This window comes from Enhydra lutris, unplaced genomic scaffold, assembly GCF_002288905.1.
Source record: "Enhydra lutris kenyoni isolate GAN:26980312 unplaced genomic scaffold, ASM228890v2 scaffoldscaffold24, whole genome shotgun sequence".
NCBI classification, from domain to species: Eukaryota; Metazoa; Chordata; class Mammalia; order Carnivora; family Mustelidae; genus Enhydra; species Enhydra lutris.
The window spans coordinates 2,986,220-3,007,178 of NW_019154108.1; the positions used below are offsets into that span (position 1 = coordinate 2,986,220).

At 39.2% G+C, this 20,959-nt stretch overlaps 1 protein-coding gene across 1 annotated transcript in view; it reads left to right on the plus strand.

Moving 5' to 3' along the window:
- The window catches only part of LOC111150628 (maestro heat like repeat family member 9), a 158,161-nt gene that overhangs the window by 76,776 nt on the left and 60,426 nt on the right, over window positions 1–20,959 (plus strand). Inside the window, exons 5-8 of the mRNA XM_022508117.1 lie at window positions 12,206–12,341; window positions 12,897–12,983; window positions 15,114–15,218; window positions 18,450–18,585. Coding sequence (XP_022363825.1) covers window positions 12,206–12,341; window positions 12,897–12,983; window positions 15,114–15,218; window positions 18,450–18,585 — 464 coding nt within the window. The remainder of the gene's footprint in view (window positions 1–12,205; window positions 12,342–12,896; window positions 12,984–15,113; window positions 15,219–18,449; window positions 18,586–20,959) is intronic.

A 20,959-nucleotide genomic window follows, 5' to 3' on the forward strand; every position in this document is an offset into this window, starting at 1 on the left:
CTAGGCTATAACAGATATTTTTGATGTTATGAATGAATTTAAATTATCTTCACAATTCTATTATGCAAACCAGACGTCAACAAACTTGGCCTGTGGGCTAAATCTGTTTTTGTAGTCTCCTGGTTTTGTACATTCTGAGAGATAAGAATGTTTTTTACATTTTTTTTTTTTTGACAGAAAGGGAGTGAGAGTGGGGAGAAGAGGGGAAGATAAAGAGGGAGAGAGAATCCTAAGCAGGCTCCGCACTCAGTGCAGAGCTCTATGGGGCTCTGTCTCATGACCTTGAGATCATGACCTGAACCAAAATCAAGACTGGACGCTTAACAGACTGAGCCACCCAGGCACCTCCCCCTCCCTTTTTTTCATTTTTAAATAGTTGGGGGAGGATTAAAAGAAGGAGGATATTTCACAACATGCAAATGCTCTGTGAAATTCAAATCCCAAGGTTGGCAAACAAAGTTTTGTTGGAATAGAGCCACATTTATGTATTTATTCATGCATTGTCTGTGACTGCTTTTGCATTATGATAGCAGACCTGAGCAGACAGAGGCCATTTGGCCGGCAAAGCCTTGTATACTTGTCGTCTAGACTCACAGAAAATGTTTGTTGATCCCAATACAGATAACACTGATTTAAAGTGCTTCATTCCCAAAGGCTTGTTTAAACTCTGAATGCTTTTTGACATTCGTCGGTATAAGGGAATACTTACGTGCTTAAGGGTTCCAAGCTGTTCTTGAGGATCTTGAGGCAGTGGTCGATACAGGAATGTACACCTGCGATCAAATTGTATAGAACTAAATACACACACACACATGAGCACAAATAAAACTGGGGAGATCTGAACAAGAAGGCTGGGAGGAATCACTATCAATACCCCGGTGGTGACACTCTACTATAATCGTTGGAGAAGGTCACCACTGGGGAAAACTGTGGGAAGTATATTAGATGTTTCTCTTTATTATTTCTTACAACATCATGTAAAGCTACAAATACCTCAAAAATTTTTAATTAAAAAAAAAAAGGCATTCTAAGAACACATTCTGATCCAACATGAAATATTCTCAATAGATTAGTGCCACATTTGGCCAGGGAGGGGAGACGAGAGTATTTAATACAGGTATTTTCTATTCCCATATTAGATATTCTCTAGAATTTACATTCTTTCCCATTGTTTAGAATTTTATTGTGATGCCACCACTAAACTGTTTTGACTTAGTGCTGTTTTATAATAGATTTTATTATCTGATTGAACTAGATCTTCCTTATTTTCTTGATCACTTCCAGCATGATAACTTTTGATAATCTCTCCAATTTATTTTTCTAAGAGGAAGGTAAATGTGTTTTATCAACTTCTGATGAAAATGTCCTGAAATTTTAATTGCGCTTTCAGAGTTTGTAAAATAATTTGAGAATAATTGACATTTATAAATGATGTTCCTATTTATAAATCTATCTTTCTAATTATTCAAGTTCTGTTTTGTGCTCTCCCTTAAAAGTTTGAGATATTTTTAACATAGATTCTGCACATTACTAGACTGATTTCTTATTTATATTGTATTTTGGCTCCCTCCTTCCCCAATTTTATTGTTTGAATGGCAATTTCTGATATGCTGGGATACATATGGGATTTGGGGGGGGATATATTTATCCTGTGTTTGAGCTCACTGAACTATTTTTATTATACCATGTCTTATTTGAAAAACAACAAATTCTAACACAATATTTTAAAATAGGAAATTGAACCCTTATGTTGTTCCTGTTTTTAATAAAAACTCATACACGACTTCTCAATTAGCAAAATGTTGGTTTAAATAAAACCTTTCAAGAAATTATTCAAACTATTCATTCTCCTTAAAAAATGATGTTGAAATTTATTAAATACTTTTTCAAGATTGATTAAAGCATGATTTTTAATTTAATCTATTATACGTATGTGTTAATGGATAGTTTTTATGCTATTGGTCCATCCTTACATTCTGATGATAAATCATAATTGGTGTTACAATGTTATTTTATTATTTTAAAAATTATTATTCTAAAAATTTAAACTTCATACTCATAAATGAAATTTGTTAGTTTTTTTTATTATTTTAATTCCAGTGTAGTTAAAATACAGTTTCGGGTGTACAATCGTGTGAGTGATTCAGCAGTCCCATATATTATTACTCAGTGCTCATCAAGAGAAGTGTTCTTTTTTTTAATTTAATTTAATTTTTTTTCATTGTTCCAAAATTCATTGCGCACCACACCCAGTGCTCCATGCAATACGTGCCCTCCTTAATACCCACTGCCAGGCTCCCCCCACCCCCCACATCCCTCTCCAAATCCTTGTCATCTATTTTACCCATCCCCCCACTAGCCTCCTTTCAGGGAACTATCTTTAACCAGACTCTGTAGTTAAGAGTCTGTTTTCTCATTTGTCTCTTTTGATTTCCCTTTGTATGTTTGTTTTGTTTCTTAAATTCCACAGATGAGTGAAATCATATGGCATTTGTCTGTTTCTGACTGGCTTATTTTGCTTAGCATTATACTCCCTAGATCAATTTGTATTGTTGCAAATGTCAGGATTTCATCCTTTCTATGGCTGAATAATATTCCATTGTATATATACACCATTTCTTCTTTATGCATTCATTTATCAATGGATACTTGGGCTGTTTCCATTATTTGGCTATTGTAAATAATATTGTTATAAACATAGGGGTGCACATATTCCTTTGAATTAGTGTTTTCATATTCTTTGGGTAAATACCCAGTAGTCCAATTCCTGGACTGTAGGATAGTTCTACTGTTAACTTTCCGAAGGGCTCTATACTGTTTTCCACAGTGGCTGCACCAGTTCGCACTCCACCAACAGTGCGAAAGGGTTCCTTTTTCTCCACATCTTTGCCAAAATCGGTTGTTTCTTGTTGATTTTAGCCATTCTGAGAGGTGGGAGGTGATATCTCACTATAGTTTTCATTTGCGTTTCCCAGATGATGAGTGATGTTGAGCATCTTCTCATGTGTCTGTTGGCCGTCTGGGTGTCTTCTCTGGAGAAATGTCTATTCATCTCTTCTGCCCATTTTTAAATTCACTTTGAGGGGGATGTTAAGTTTCATAAATTCTTCATATATTTTGGATACTAACCCTTTATTGGACATGTCATTTGCAAATATCTTCTCCCATTCTCTTGGTTGTCTTCTAGTTTTGTTGGTTGTTTCCTTTGCTGTGCAGTATTTTATTTTGATGAAGTCCCAGTAGTTTAATTTTGCTTTTGTTTCCCTTGCCTCAGGAGACATATCTAGAAAGATGTTATTATGACGAAAGTCAGAAGTTATGGTCTGTGTTCTCTTCTAGGATTTTTGTGGTTTCAGGTCTCACATTTACATTTTTAATCCATCTTGAGTTTATTATTTTGTATTTCGTAAGAAAGAGGTCTGGGTTCATTCTTTTGTATGTAGTTATCCAGGCTTCTCCCAACAGCATTTGTTGAAGAAATTATCTTTTTCCCATTGCATATTCTTGCCTCCTTTGTTAAAAATTAATTGACATGTAATTGTAGGCTTATTTCTGGGTTTTCTATTCTGTTCTATTGATCCATGTTGTCTCTTTTTGTGCCAGTACCATAATGTTTTGATTACGACAGCTTTACAGTCCAGAATTGCAATACTTCCAGTTTTGTTTTTCTTTTTCAAGACCATTGGCTATTTGGGGTCTTGTGATTTTATACAAATGTTAGTATCCTTTGTTCCACTTCTGTGAAAAATGCTGTTTTTGTATCTATGTTCATCAGAGTTGTTCGTCTGTAGTTCTCTTTTTTGTGGTATTTTTATCTGGTTTTATATCAGGGTAATGTTAGTCTCATAAAATGAATTCAGAAATTTTCCTTCCTCATCTACTTTTTTAAAAGTTTGAGAATAGGCATTAACTATTCTTTAAATGTTTGGTAGAATTCACCTGTGAGGCCACCTGGTCCTGGCCTCTGGTTTGTTGGAAATTTTTTGATTGCTGATTCATTTTCATTGCTGCTTATCAGTCTGTTCAAGTTTTCTATTTCTTTCTGTTTCTGCTTTGGTAGTTTTTATGTTTCTAGGAATTTATCCATTTCTTCCAGGTTGTTCAATTTGGAATATAATTTTTCATAATATTCTATTATAATTATTTCTATCTCTATGGTGTTCATTGTTATTTCTCCTCTCTCATTTTTAATTTTATTTATTTGAGTACTTTCTCTTTTTTTCTTGAGATGTCTAGCAAGAGGTTTATCAATTTTATTGATTTTTTTCCAAGAACCTAGCTTCATTGATCTGTTCTATTGTATTTTTATTTATTTATTTATTATTTATTTTTTTAAAGATTTTATTTATTTGACAGAGAGATCACAAGCAGGCAGAGAGGCAGGCAGAGAGAGAGGAGGAAGCAGGCTCCCCTAGAGAGCAGAGAGCCCGATGCGGGGCTCGATCCCAGGACTCTGAGATCATGACCTGAGCTGAAGGCAGCGGCTTAACCCACTGAGCCACCCAGGCGCCCCTGTTCTATTGTATTTTTAGTTTCTATTTCATTTATTTCTGCTCTAATTTTTATTATTTTCTTCCTTCTCCTAGTTTTAGGTTTTGTCTATTGTTTTTTTCCTAGCTCCTTGAGGTGTAGGTTAGATTGAGATTTTTCTCACTTCTTGAGGTAGGCTTGTTTTGTTATATACTTCCCTTTTGCTGCATCCCATGATTTGAACCATTGTGTTTTCGTTTTCATTTCTCTCCATGTAATTTTTTAATCTCTTTTTTGATTTCCTGGTTGACCCATTCATTGTTTAGTAGCATGTTATTTAACCTCCATGTTTTGGTGCTCTTTCCAGATATTTTCTTGTGGTTGATTTCTAATTTCATGTGTGATGGTCAGAGAAAATGCATGGTGTGACTCTGATCTTTTTGAATTTGTTCAGACTTGTTTCATGGCCTATTATGTGATCTATTCTGAAGAATGTTCCATGTGCCCTTAAAAAGAATGTGTTTTCTGGGGTGCCTGGGTGCCTCAGTTGGTTAAGCAACCAACTCCTGATTTCAGTTCAGGTCATGATCTCAGGGTCATGAGATTGAGCCCCAACTCAGGCTCTGCACTGAGCATAGAGCCAGCTTGGGATTATCTCTCTCCTTCTCCCCCTCACCCCTTGCCACTTGCACCCACTCTGTTTCTCTCTCTCTCTCTCTAAAAAATAAAAACAAAAAACAAAGTGTATTCTGCTATTTTAGGATGGAGTGTTCTGAATATATCTGTTAATTTTATCTCATCCCTTGTGCCATTCAAAACCGCTGTTTCCTTGTTGATTTTCTGTCTGGATTATCTATCCATTGACGTAAGTGAGGTGTTAAAGTCCCCCACTGTTAATGTATTACTATCTTTTAGTTCCTTTATGTTTGTTATTAACTGTTTCATGTATTTGGTTGCTCCAATGCTGGGTGTATAAATATATACAATTGTTATATCTTCTTGTTCAATTGTCCATGTTATTATTAGATAGTGTCTTTCTTGGTCTCTTGTTAGAGTTTTGCAGTTTTGTCATAAATTCTATTTTCTCCAAAGAGAAAAGCCATTAGTATGGCTATCCTGGCTTTCTTTTGTCATCTATCTGCATGACAAATGTTTCTCCATCCCCTTTCAATCTGCATGTGTCTTTAGGTGTGAAATGAGTCTTGTAGGCAGCATATAGATGGGTCTTATTTTTAAATTCAGTCTGTCACCCTATATCTTTTGTTTGGGGCATTTAGTCCATTTACATTCCAAGTAACGGATATGTATTTATTGCCATTTTGTTACTTGGCTTGTGGTTGTTTTATAGCTCCTCTTTGATCCTTTCTCCTCTTGCTCTGCTCTCACAGTTTGCTGGCTTTCTTTAGTGGCGTACTTGGATTCTTACTCTTTACTTTTTGCATATATATTACTGGGTTTTGATTTGTGGTTACCATTAGATTTGTATATTACATTTCTGTGTACACCTTACACTTGAGCCCATTCTTAACTCCTCTCTCCTCCACATGTTTGGTTTATGATGTAATACTTTACCTCCTTTTATTTTGTGGGTCCCTTGACTGATTTTTATGGGTAGACTTATTTTTATTGCTTTTGTCCTTCCTACTTTTCTTACTCATACTTATAGTCTTCCCTTTATAATCATACAGTCTCCTTTAACATTTCCTGTAAGGCTGGTTTAATGGTCATGAACTTCTTTAGTTTTTGTTTGTCTGGGAAACTCTTTATTGCTCCTTCTCTTCTGAATTACAGCTTTGCTGGAGAGAGTATTCTTGGTCACAGATATTTTTTTCCCCCTTTCAGCACTTTGAATATATCATGCTACTCTTTTCTGGCCTTCAAAGTTTCTGCTAAAAATCTGCTGGATAACGTATGGGGTTTCACTCGTATATAAATGTCATTTTTTCTCTTGCTTTTAAAATTCTCTATCACTACGTGTTGCCATTTTAATTATTGTGTGTCTTGTGCGGACCTCCTTGGGTTGATTTTGTTGGGGAATCTCTGTGCTTCTTGGATATGGATCTTTGTTTTCTTCCCTGGATTAGGGAACTTATCAGCTACTATTTCTTCAAGTAAATCTTCTGCTCCCTTTTCTCTCTTCTCTTCTTTTGGGGTCCTTATAAGGAGAATGCTATTATGCTTGATGGAGTTGCTGAGTTCCCTAAGTCTATTCTCATTCCACATAGATTTTTTTTCTCTTACCTGCTGAACTTGATTCCTTTCCATTATTCTGTCCTCCGGGTTGCTTCTTTGTTCTTCAGCTTCCTCTTGCTTGCTACTTACTCCATCTAGTATATTTTGAATTTCATTTATTGTGTTCTGTGTCTTTGATTTGCCCTTTTATATCTCTTTGTTATAGGGTCTCACTGATGTCCTCCACTCTTTTCTCAAGTTCAGTGAGTATCTTTACGATCATGACTTTAAATCCTCTACCTGACATATTACTTATGTCTATTTTGCTTAGGTCTCTTGCTGTGGTTTTGTCCTTTTCTTTCATTTCGGACATATTCCTTCATCTCTTAATTTTGTCTAACTCTCTGTGTTTGTTTCTGTTAGAAAACTCAGCTCTGTCTTCTGCTCTAGAAAGTAATGGCCTTATGAAGAAGAGGGTCTGTAGTGCCCTGCAGTGCAATGTCTCTGGTTCACCAGAAACTGATACTTCATGGGTATCTCGTGTGTTGCATGTGCCCTGCTGTTGTGTCTTTTACTTTTCCCTTCAGTCCAGCCATCTGCAGTGACTCTATTTCTCTATGGGCAGTGGCTTGTCCTGGTGGTGTTAGTGGACCAGTCGGGGGCCACCTTGGGCTTAAGTTGAATCAAACTAGGCATTTGCCAGAGATGACATAGCACAAACTGTAGGGCCCTTTCCCTGTGTTGCCCCCTGAGAAATTCTTGTTGGTGGGTGGGACCTGCAATCAGAACTAGTGTCTGCCCAACCCCCTGCTGCGGCTACCTTCTGACTGGTATGTGTAATTATCTTCCTCTCGCCACAGGCCAGAGTCACTTTGGAGCAGTGCTGGCCATTGCTGGCGCTGCTTGCACATTGTCAGGCTTGCGGCCCCTGTGTGAGTAGGCCAGGAGTGACTGGAGTGGACATGTCACTGCCAGTGGGATGGGCTGACTGGGGTGGGCTCCCAGTTTTAGCAAGTTGTGCGTTAGTCTTCCATGGGGTTGCTCCCACCCAGGGAGACTGAGGTCCCACAAAGTGGGCCGGGAGATACAGTGTTGGCAAAGTTTGTGCCCATCTTCTAGGGGAAGGGACAAACAGCACCAGGACCGAGGCAAGCTCGACTAGAAAGGGCACATCCACTGAAGCTGGGGGCCTGGGGGAACCCTTGATGTAAGCAAGTCGGGTGGTGAATGCCTGTGCAGTGCTGGTTCCTGCAAGCCGCTGTGTGTTTATGCTGACGGGCAGGGGAGGCGGATGGCACCTGCTAGCTCCTCAGTTCCCGGAGAAGTCCCTCAGGGATCCTGCCAGTTCCTTTGTTCCTTCAGGAGGTCCCCAGTGACTTCTGTCTCTCCAGGACTTGATTTGAGATTAGTAAATAACACTCCATCCCAGAAGCCCCAAGCATTTTTCAAACAGCTGTTTTTATGCCAGATCTCCGTGGGCTGTTCATTTGCTATCCCTTTAAGAGCAGAGACTCTGCTTTCCATTGCCCTCCAGGCTGTCCCAGAACCAAGCCTGCTGATTTTTAAAATTCCAGGCTTTAAGTTCCACTGGTGGTCAGAACTCATGAAATCTGGCGTCTCTAATTTTCAAAGCCAAATGTCTTTCCTGTAGGGGCTTCCGGTGTTAGGATCCTTTTCACTCCTCTCTCTGTGCTTGCAAGCTCCGTCCCTCTCACAAATGGCCCATGGTCTGTTTAGCTCCCCACCACGTCTCTGCCCTTTCTATCCTCTTATATAGAGGATATATAATATCTTATATTTATAAGATATTATATTTATATTTATAAGATATTTATATTTATATAGATATACCATATCTATATGAATATAAGATATTTACATTTATATAATATCTTATAAAAATATCTTATATTTTTACCTTTAGTTGTAGAGTTTGTTCTGCCAGTCCTTGAGTCCTTTTCTGGATTACTTACACTGATGTGGGCATTATCTAGTCGCATCTATTGGACAGTGTGAGCTTGGGTGGTCCTCTTCCATCAATTTCCCAGCCTTTCTGGAATTAGTTAATATTTTTGAGATTGTCTTTTATTATAACTGTTTTGAATAACCAGTTATAACCAGATCCCTGATTACCATTCATTGGTTGTTCTTCTGAACTTATAAACTCATTCACTATTTTGTGTTGAGGTCTGTGTGTATATCTTGCCTAGGTGAATTAACTAGAATTTACAAAATAGTGCTACACAAAGACAGATAGTAGGTGCACATGAAGACCTTATGTACTAAAATAATACTTTAGGTATCAGATAGTACTTGGCCAATGTATGACAAATGAAATCTATAAGAAATTTTATAGAATTAAAGGAAGATTATTATGACAAACAGACCAAGTTTCTCATATCAGTTCCAGATTTTGTGACTTTGATGAAGTTACTTAACTTCCCGGTGCCTCAAATTCCTTGTCCAAAAGTTGAGCATCATGATAGTTCTTACCTCTTAGTATTGCCATGAAGATGGACTGAGATAATACATGCAGGGCAAGTAAGATACCTAGTGTCTGGTGATAAAGTCCTCAGTATCAGTGCTTCTTAACCTATTTTAATTCTCCTTTGGGAAACTGATGAAACTTTTGGACTACCCGCCCCCCAAAATACACACAGACACATAGAAACAAAACTTGGGTTTCATGAAAAGGCAGACCCTGGATTAGAACCCTCTGTTTCATAAATTTTTTTTGTAATTTTATTTTATTTTTTTTCAGTGTTCCCAGATTCATTGTTTATGCACCACACCCAGTGCTCCATGCAATACGTGCCCTCCACAATACCCACCACCAGGCTCACTCATCTCCCCACCCTGCTCCCCTCCAAAACCCTCAGTTTGTTTCTCAGAGTCCACAGTTTCTCATGGTTTGTCTCCCCCTCCAATTCCCCCCATTCACTTCTCCTTTCCTTCTCCCAGTGTCCTTCATGTTATTACTTATGCTCCACAAGTAAGTTTAACTGTTTTTTCTTTTTGGGCTACCTAAATGTATTAAAAATCCCCAGGCAATAATTTTCCTTTGATTTTTAAAAAATGTATTATAGATTTTGCCATTTGTACTTTGGCCAAGTATTATTTGCTACATAAATTTTCACATAAGCTATATCCTCACATATACCTGTATAATTTAATAATATAAATCAGTCTTATTTGTTTCTATTAAACCCATACCATAGCTTACTCCTTTTTTTTTCCTTTACTTCTGTAGGCTTTCTTGATATTTAGTTTCTGCTTCCTCTTTTTTCTTTTTAAAATATTTATTAAATTTGCCAGCAAGGATCATTATATTTATTATTCCCCTTTCCTCATTTTATACTTACTCATTTTGTTTATGCCCTTTATTTCTTTGATTATATTTTTAGTAGCTTTAAAATCTGGTTACATGTTTAGTTTGTCATTTTTCTCTCACTTTATTTTTTTATTTTTAAAAAGATTTTATTTATTTATTTATTTGAGAGAGAAAGTGAGTGAGAGGGAAGGAGAGAGAATCTGAAGCAGACTCTGCACTGAGAACCAAGCCCAACCCAGGGCTCAATCCCACAACCACAAGACCATGACCTGAGCCTAAACCAAAAGTGGGATGCTTAACCAACTGAGCTACCCAGATGCCCCTTATTTTAAATGAGAAAAATTCTAATAGTGTTCAAGTACTTTTAAGTACTTTGAATTTTCTCATTTTTAAAATGGATTTCTCATTGTGATTTGAGAATAAAACATATATTTACAAATATGATAAATATTTGTCAGCACACCATGATTATTGAGAAAGACGATCCTTGTTATCTCATTTAATATAATTTATCTTTACCTCCTTATTAATTTTAGTAAAGATCTCCTCTTTTGCAGAATTTTTAATTTTTACCTACCATATGCCGATAATTGAATGCTTAATAGTCTATGACTGTGTTTGTTTTTCCTTGTATTTTTAATAATTTTCTTTAACAATTTCTATTTCCTCTTGTATTTTAAGTAATTCAATACCTTGTACTTTTAATAGTTTTACTTTTAATAATTAAAATTTTTTCTATGTTATTAACTATCCCTTTTATTATTTTAAATCATCATATATTTCTCTCTCAATATTCTTTTATTTGAACTAAACATTTTATCATATTAAAATGTCCCTCCTGATTTCTTTGTGATCTGTTTAATATAATTTCCCCATGCTTTTATTAGGAGGCATCTACTTTGTTTTATTCGACTGTGATTCTTAAAATTATACTTGCAAAAATATATGTTGCCTTTTGCTTACTGATCATACAGTAATTGAGTGAGGAATGCTTATCTTCTTTCCCAAGTTCCTTTCTCTATCACCTGGTTGTGCACCCTGGAATACAAAAAAAGCATTTACACTGAAATTCTTAATTCTAAGATGTCACTTACTGTAAAACACATTAGTAATAACTATTCTTTTGAAAGCTAATTACACGTGCATCAAAAAAAAATGTATCCTTAACGGCAGTTGTCCATTTTGACCCATAGATTTGCATGTGTCTTTTTTCTTTAGCATCATCAATGTCTCACACTCAACCTTCCTTACATTTAAAATTTGAAGATCTGTTGCCCATTAGCAGTTATGCACAGGCTTAGAGGATCATGCTACTTTTCTTATCTTTAGTCATGATTTGGAACATTTTAGCATTTTTAGGACTAGCAGTATGATTTCAAAGTACATTGAAAGAAACTATTTACTATTTCATCAAAATCTTAATTTTGCATTTTCCTAAGCCAAGTTATTTATCCCTAAAAGTTAAATACCTTCCCCTGAAAATTCTACTGGAAGCTGTTCAGAGTCTAGTAATTCATTCAAGCTATGAATAAGTCAAATTAATCTTCCCAAGATTTGAAAATTATCTATCATAGTCTAAGAAATTCCATTTCAAACAGTGGGATTAGACACTTTGATTTTCCCATCCAGTAGAGAAAAAGATATTCTGAGTCCAACATAAAATTTCCTACCTTACCATCTACATCACCATCTTTTCAAAAAAAAAAAAATATTTTCACCTCAAAAAAAAAAAATCAGGAAGGACTGTTATCCACATCACACATATCTAAGGCATAACAACTGTGTCATAACTTGTCTTTTCAACTGCTGACAGCAGGTTTCTTCTGCCAAGAATTAGAGGCTGCATCCCAATAATTTCAGAAACATTAAAATGTAAGAAGCGGAGTATCACAGCTTAGAGAAAATGTGGCAGTAATATATTTCAGCTAAAGCTCAGCATGGCTTTGCGGGTTTGCCTGGAATTGTAACCACTCTTTACTTATTGTGTCTATGGGGAAATATATTCTGGTTTCTAAATAACTGATTACAGATGATTTTTAAAAAGAAACTCATTCCTTCACATTTAGAGCACCATTGTCATTTTTATGAGAATATGTAAAACCCACATGTTATATAAAGCCAAGAGCTGGGCCTCATTTTCTAGTACATTCTCCCTTACACCAGAAAAAGCCACTAAACTTAGATTACATTTGTCCTCTCCTCTACGTAATAATTACACCTCTTTCTTCCCAGCTATGTAGATCCCCTTCTGCAGTTTGAAACCCAACTGAAGATAATAAAATCCTCCTTTAAAGTGGTATTTTCTATACCAAGTCTTGAGGAAGTGAAGAAAATGGGAAACAGGGAAGATGACAAAGAGGACCTGGAGGTGAGCGGTTGCTTCCCTTAATTGTTAGGAGCCATCGTCCCCGCGGTCCCGCAGGCGCCTCCGCAGGTCACAGCCCTTGTTACGTCCTTCACCTTTTATCAATACCGTAGATGAACCACAGTGTCTTCCAGCTTTCCTCTGTGCTCCCCGGACTCCTTGTGAATTCTACGACTCATGGGATTTGATGGGTTGTACAGGAGTTACAGGAACAGACGAATGAAGGGATTTGGGGTTAATTATTTTAGCAAGGACAAGAGTTTATGGGAAGTAAGAGCAGGGAGAGGCGGGGGGAGGACCAGCCCTGCAGTGAGGGGAGCGACATCTCTGGTCTCGGTTTCCCCAGCACAGCTGCACGGCGCACCCGCCCTGGAAGGTGGAGGGCGATGCACGGCACATGGTCCTGGGAGCTCTCGTCCGTCTGGCCGGCTGTCTCCTCTCTTACCTTCAGTTTATGGGGAGAACGCAGGACCCCGGGGCATAAAGCCATGGACATTGAACACAGTTACGTCTAATTTTACCGACCGGCTGCTTGTGTCACTTTTTTTTGTTTTTCAGAATCTGTATCAAAACACTTTAAACTTATTTGAGGACACTCTTCTGATCTTAGTGTCCAAAGATCTCTACAAACTGCAAATCTTAAAGGTAAAATAAAGGGGAAATGAGCAATTTTGTTTTCTTGTCTTAAATCTAAAGAGGTCATTATATTTCACTTAGTATTTCCCTTTTCCTATACTTATGTCTCCTTCAAGTATTTGGTGGCTGATTTTTTTTTCTTTTCCTCCCAAGCTGTCTAATTATCCCCAAAATGAAATCGCTTCCCTTTATTTCAATTAAAGAGACATAATTTTAAGAATTCAATTTTGGGAAGATGGCAGCAACAAAACACTTAAGAAGCCAAATGTTCTGTGGCGACGTAAGAGTGATACAGTGCGGTTTAGCAGAACAGAGAGGGCGATCGGCTCGGACGACCTGCGGGTCAGGCGGCCGTGCCGGGATGGTCCCCGTAGGCTTTTGCTCCCTCCCCAGCACCGCTGGAGCTGAAGGATCCTGGCTTCACGGGCACCGTGCTGTCCCAGCCAACAACTGTCCGAATCCCCACTTACATCCGGACCTCAGGGTGTCTTTAACGTCCCAGGCAGAGACAGGAGGCTGCTCAGGATGTCTTCCCATCCTCAACGGCTTCTAATACGGTGGCACTGGGGGCACCTGTCAGGAAACACTGGGAAGCCAGGTTGACTTATTCTACGAGGAGCATTACGAGTTTAGGCAAATCACGAAATACATTCAAGTAAAGAAGCAGAATTGGCATCTGGGAAGACAAGAAGGAAGTGAGGGAAAATAAAATGCATGGAGTTAATTTGTGCCTAACTTGAGTATTTTCTGTGCATTTTTAAAAATTTAACCTCACAACTCTTTAAAGTCCTTATTATTATCCCATTATTACAACCACCTCCCCACGCATGCTCTTTCAACCAATAAACTACTGTTATGAGCATTTACTCTACATCGGGTTGACTAAGCTGAATATTTCACGTATAGGTTATCTCATTTCATCCTTCAAATAACCCTCCGAGGAAGCTACTGTGATTTTCCCCCGTTTTGCTGATTAAGGAAATGGAAGTGATAATATATGCCATGCTAATGAATGGGGGGGGCTCTCTAACTTGGAAACCCGTTTCCTGACTATGTTGTTCTCATACCTTCCATGTCTAGAAACTCACTTGATTCTCAAAAAGAGCAAAAAGCCCGCTCTTGGGAAAGGCACAGCCTGACCCCCCTGGGATTTAGAGACTCTTCTGCCTTAGGAAATGGACTTCAGAACAGTTTTCTACAATGGGAGCAAGTGAAAGGAGGAGATTTAGCACAAATACTGTGGATTCGAACAGAGTGCCTTGAGAAATCTGTTAGTGGGGGCGCCTGGGTGGCTCAGTGGGTTAAGCCTCTGCCTTCAGCTCAGGTCATGATCTCAGGGTCCTGGGATGGAGCCCCCCCATCGGGCTCTCTGCTCAGCCGGGGGCCTGCTTCCCCCCCACCTCTGCCTGCCTCTCTGCCTAGTTGTGATCTCTGTCTGTCAAATAAATAAATAAAAATCTAAAAAAAAAAGAAAAAGAAAAAGAAAGAAAGAAATCCGTTAGTGGTGGTTGGTATGCGAGGCATATGCCGTTTCCTCCCTTACCAAGCTTGTAAATATGTCGCTGCAGCTGAAGGCTTAGAACAGACAGAGTTACAGGAAGATGGAGTCGAATCAAAATTAGCAAGAACTTTCTAACCGAGCTGTCTCCAGGAATATTCTCTGCAACTATGAGCCAGAAAATATCTGAGAGTTGAGTCTGCAGAGGAAATTCTGGAGTGAGATGACATTTCAGGATCAGATGACATTTCAATTCTTTTTTAAAACTGAAAATCAGATCCTGTGATGAGAGAGACAGAGAAAGCGGATATGAACTTTGAAAGAAAAACAAGAGAAGCTGCTAACAATCCCATGATAGTCTCTTGTTACACTTTTCGTGCTGACTGACAAAGCGACTTACAATGCACATCATGAGTAAATATTCGTTGCATCAAATTAAATAACATACAACCCAAGTGTAGTTACGACAGTAGATGAACTAGTATGCCACTAGCTTGTCCTCTTTTTGAGATAAATGTAGGTTAGATATGAAATAATCAGGGTCTGTGGGGGCTCTTGACTTGGTGAAGTTGGAGACTGATGGAGGGAGCTTGTAGACTTGGAAACCCCGGGCTCTAGGATGATGACTGTGTTTTCCACAGGACATGGCTGTGTGGATGAACGAAGATAGCTCCTACCTACAGGAAAGGGTTATGGTGATCATCAGCAGGGTGCTAAGCTTTGCATCCCGGAGAGTCAGGGGATACGTAAGTCACCCAGCGCCATCACGCCATGTGCTCCGAAGGCCACATTGCCATAGCCCCGCTTTCAGAGCCTTGGGCCTTGAAAACTCCTAAGCGCCTGCGTGGTAGGGCCGTGCTGGCAGGGTGGGACATAAAGAAAAGAATCGACACACTCCACAATTTAGGTCCATCAGAGCAGAGTCTCTCAACCAGTTACTAAGACCCTTTATGCTTCCTGCCCACAGAATGAGTGTGTCAAGCTTTTCACTGACTCCCCGCATCCTCTGCGGCCCGCGATCTGTGTCACGTGCGACCGTACCATCCTTCCGTCCCTCCTTCCTCCTTATTTCTCCTTTTCCTAAAATATTCTTAAACCATTATGCATTCATTTGAAATTTATACAAGTAATTCCCGAGTCGTGTCACTGCGTAGCACACTAGCGATTGGGCAGAAGTCCTCACTCCCCTGCCCCCCGCGCTGCCATGACAGGGGCCCCGCTGACAGCCCCCGCGCGCACACCTGTACACGCACGCACGCTCTGAGATACACGGAGTTTTACTTAGTGCTTCTTCATTAAAACCACATTATATTTATACCTGGTTCTGCAATTCGATTGTTCGCTGAACAGTTCGTTCCTCGGGGATCTTCATGGAATATGTGTGGAGTTATCTCATTCTTTCAGCCGAAGCATATACCCATAGTTTCAATATTTTGTAATCTACTTATACATGGACATTCAGGTATATTTAGGGGTTTTTTAGTTCAACAGTATACAAATGGTCACCTTTGTTCAAGTACATATGTACTTGGAAATACTTAGAAAGAGGATAGATCACAGAGTAGGAATAGGTTATCGTTTCAGCACTACAGAATTACCTCGTCTGCACTCCTGCGGATGTTACACTGTTTCCCTACCCCTACGACACGGGCAAGTCCCTGGACTTTCTAATTGTTGCCTTTCAAATGGAGAACAAATAGGCATCTCGTAATTGCTGGTATTTGCTGACGTTTTCTATATTTTTAATAACATCATTGCCTTCCTTCTAAGAGACCTTACTATCTATAAACATTTCTCTCTCTTACGGATACTGTGTACCCAACCTCTGTTTTGCAACTCATCCTTAACTGTGATTTTTTTATTAATTATTTTTATTAACATATAATGTATTATTTGCCCCAGGGGTACAGGTCTGCGAATCGTCAGGCTTACACACGTCACAGTACTCACCGTAGCTCGTCCTCAACTGTGACTTTTAAACGTGCACTTCTAATTGCTCCTCTGATTGTTTGAAATATTTTAGGAGTTCAGAATAAAGGGGATCAGAAACATGCATTTATGATACCATCTTCGTGTAGCCATTTTCTACTACTTATACAAATAGCTTCCAGACATATTGAGACAAAAAGCCTACATAACCCTTAGAATGTACCTGAATTCTTACTATTTTGTTTAACATCAGCTTTGGGATGTTACACAATTTGCTTACACGAGGAAAAGTAATCCGTGATGTTCTTTGCATCGTGTTGATTATTTCAAAAGAGGGATGGAGTGGTTCGTTTCAGTCTTCGGGCTCTCCGGTTCTCTAAAGTGGCTGGCTGCCCCTTCAAATGTTTGAAAGGCGAATCACACCAAGTTTCTCAGCAAGGCTTGAGGCTGAGTGTAGTTCACATCTCCGGCCTCCTTGCTGCGTAGGCCTGAATGTTTCAGGCCCTCAGCAAGAATTTGATGGGGACTGTCTGCGCAAGACCTACTCACACGCTTCTATCTGCGTCCGCATTTTCATTCAGTACACATGTATTCATTCCTTCGCTCACTTTACTGAGTTCCACTCAGGTAACGGTAAGACATTTTGGAGTTTTGTCATCTTCTATCTCCTCTTCTCAACTTTGATTATGTTCATAAGTTCATTCCCCTTACACACAGCCCACCCCTCAACTGTGAAAAGATAAATATGCGATTCCACTTCTGTGGCAGAAGGCTCTCCTGAGTTGACGGTCCTACCTGTAACAGATTCCTTCCAGAAGCCACGTAGGGTGACTTACCGCTTTGCTCTGCAGTGTGCCCGAGCGCCAGCAGGTGGAGGCACACCAGCGCTCTCCGGGACAGGGAGGCTCCGCTCGCCTCAGCCCGGTCATCAACGGAGGCATAAAGCCTAACTTTCTCTTTACGGTAATATCCTCTACAGATGGTTAAGACCATGAAATGAATGGAGGAGAGAGGACAAACACACGAACCAAAACAGCTGGATGTATTGCTAAATTAAAAGCTGAGCTTCCCACAGGCCTCCTCTGTGTGCCTCCACGTCTGACGTATTGAATGCACATCATCAGTGAAGACTTGTTCCCTTCTCTGATTGTGGGTAACGACCCATTCTGTTCTCAGGTGCATTCAGTGGGAAGACTTTTTCCCCCCATAAACTACCCTAGCCAATGTCTTCTAGAGTCTCAGAGGCCCTCATCCCATTGAACAAGCCTGACTGTCATTTGTAGTGAGGATTTTGATTTGGATTTTCTATCAAAAATACTTTTTAACACAGTAATTCTCCTTATATGACCTCTGTGCTGTCATGTTCGTCCCTCCCATTAAAGTATTCAGTTTTCAAACAGGCAAGGAAATGTGAGCTAAACATGTCATCGTGTATCACGGACAGAAAGATTTTCCCCAGGTTTGTTCCTTCGGCACATCACATTTGAAAGACGGGTGGGATTTAAGGAGGGTGACTGCGGTGGAGTGGGAGGACCCTAGGCTCACTTTATCTCAGGGATACAAGTAGATAATTTTCAAATTACCCTAAACACCCCAGAAATCGACCTGAAGCCCAGAAAAACAAACTCCACAAGTAAGGTAGAGGTGAGTCCAAATCAAAGCTGGTAGGAAGCGTGAACACACAGCTTGAGAGAGACACAAGTCCTGGATGCTGTGGTGGGGAGGGAGCCACAGGTGAGGGCAAGGGCACGAGGCAGACAGCGCACAGGGACGATGATTTCCCCAGAGCAACTGGCTTGGAAAGCAAGAACTTTCTTTTTTGTCATAAACAGCCCCCCCAGTAACTACTACAAGATAGCATTTGTTGTCTGCAGTTTATAGATGAGGAAATTGAGGCTCAGGAACAGACTTGAATATAGGTTTTGTAAATTCTGAAGTTCATCCTCTAATCCTAGTCTGATACATATCTACTAGAGGGTCAGATACAGACATTCCATGTTAACCATGCACAGCAAATCTGGTTTTTTCCTCCTCTGTTTTTCCACTAGGCAAGTGTGGGTGCCCCATGTTTGGGTGTCCTGGCGGCTGAATTGTCTCTTCTGTGTTGCCACAGTGATCCCTTAATTGCACAACAGGCATCCTCAGGACTGTACCACCTCCTCTGCATTGCAAAGTGTCAGAATGGTAAGAATGGTTCACACCGTCTCTTCTAATGGATACTAAGGATTTGTCCCTAATTTTTCCACTTCAGGGTCCCAAGAAGGCTCTGTAGATTTCTAAATCCTTCCCAAGATCTGTAGTCCTACTCTCTAAAACATATTTTGTTATCTTTTTTAGAATTAGCAAAATATGCTAGTAATATTTGGCTCTTCAAGATCTATAAAGTACTATACTTTGATTAGTGTTGTGTGTTAATGGTGGGAACAGGAATGCTGTGGGGAGGAAGGGAAGAAAAAAGATTACCAATAGGACTTTTAAAAAAGAGGCATACTTTCCCCTCTAATGAGGCATCAGATAGAATATTCAGATTCTCACTTTGGTGGTTGGGAAAAATTAGCCCAAAACTAAAGTAAATGTGGCTGTGGGCAGCCTAACAAAACATAAAAGCAAGTCCCAAAAGTACCAAACTATTTCCAAAGAACTTAAACAGAGAAAAGATTTATCCTCCCATAATACATGATTATTAAATATACAAATGTATATAATTGTTCTTAAGGCACTGAACATCAGATAACAAAGGACAATGATTGCTGAGAGATGGGAACAAATGAATAAATGAGGTAGGGATTACAATCGCCTGAGCTTACTGCCTAAAGGGAGTTTTTAGGCTCTAACCCAGTCGTCTCACCATGTTGAAAAGACAGAATTAGGAATCAAGACAGCTAGAGTTTATAGGTCTGAGTACCTATTTACAGGTCTGGGACCTGAGTAGCAGGAGGAGGGCACAGAGAGAGAACTCCAGAGACCTACCAGGGTCCACTTTAACCATTCAGGTGTGGAGTGATCGGAACCCATGAGGAAACTACCTGAGGCTGGGGGAGAAAGATTAGAGAAAAAAATCCAGTGAACTCCCAAAGCCTGGGAATCCTGCCTGTGACTATAAGCCAGAATTTAAAACTTCATAATTTATAAGTAAAAATTGCACTCAAAGCATTTTGTTTCATTAGAAGAAAAAAAATTATCTCTAGACTAAATTGTTTTCATGCCACTGAACAAAGCGCTTAAAAACAAAATCTAAAAAGATCAAATGATCTCCAAATATTTTAAATGTTCATCAGAATGAAGCCCAAGACTCCTCCCAAGAATACAAAGATTCCAGCACTCACCAAGTTAATACTCACGGTGTCTGACATCCAGTAGAAATTACTAGGTATGCAAAGAAGAAGACTAAAACCCATAATGAGGAGAAAAATTCATCAAAACTGACCCAGATGATAGAACTAGTAGGCAGGGACATTAAAACAATTATTGTAATATATTCCATTTATTGAGGGAGTCAGAGAAAAAGATGAGCATGTGAAGTAGGGATACAGGAAAATTTCTAAAAAACTTCAGCTCAGCCTCTGGAGATGAAAACTGCAATGTCTGAGAGGAAGGACACTCCAGCAGAGATCAACAATATAATTTGAAAGAGAGCCAGAGGAAAAAAGACATTTCATTCAGAGGAGCAAAGGTAAAGATGACAGTAGATTTCTCATCCAAAACAATAAATGCCATAGGCAATTGTGCAGCCTCCCAATGTACTGAAGGAAAAAAAAAGTCAATCTGGAATTCTTCAGTCAGCAAAAATTCTTTTAAAAACAAAATTGAAATAAAGACATGTTTAGATATTCAAGAGCTGTTAGACTTCATCACCAGCAGATTTGCACTATAAGAAATACTACAGGAAATCCTTCTGGAAAAAAAAAATCCAGGTGAAAATCTGGATGTACATAAAGGATTTAAGAATAATGGGGTACAACTATGTAGGTAAATACTAAAATTCTCTTCTCATTATTTAAATCTTTTAAAATAATGATCACCTGTTGAAGGCAAAAAATAATCACGATGTCAAAGCTAAATATATAACAATAGCTTAGAGGATTGAGAGAGGAAATATGACCACAGTTGAAGGTTCTTGCACAGAGTCATGAAATATCCCTTAAAGGTAAATTGTGAAAAGCTAAAGATGTATAATATAAACCTTAAGGCAGCCTCTTAGATAATGTAGCAAAGAGTTGCATATAATAAACCAAAATGGAGATGTAATGTTCTAAGTACTTTAAAAGAAGACAAAAAAGGGGCACCTGGGTGGCTTCGTTGGTTGAGTGACCAACCCTTGATTTCAGCTCAGGTCATGATCTCAGGGTCATGAGATCGAGCCCCATGTTGGGCTCCATGCTGAGTGCTACATCTGCTTATGATTCTCTCCCTCTCCCTCTGCCACTCCCCCATCCCCCACTCCCAGCTTTTTCTCTCTCTTTCTCAGAAGAAGAAGAAAGGGAGAAGAGGAAGAAGAGGGAGAAGAAAGAGAAGGAGAAGAAGAAGGAGGAGGAGGAGGAGGAGGAGGAGGAGGAGA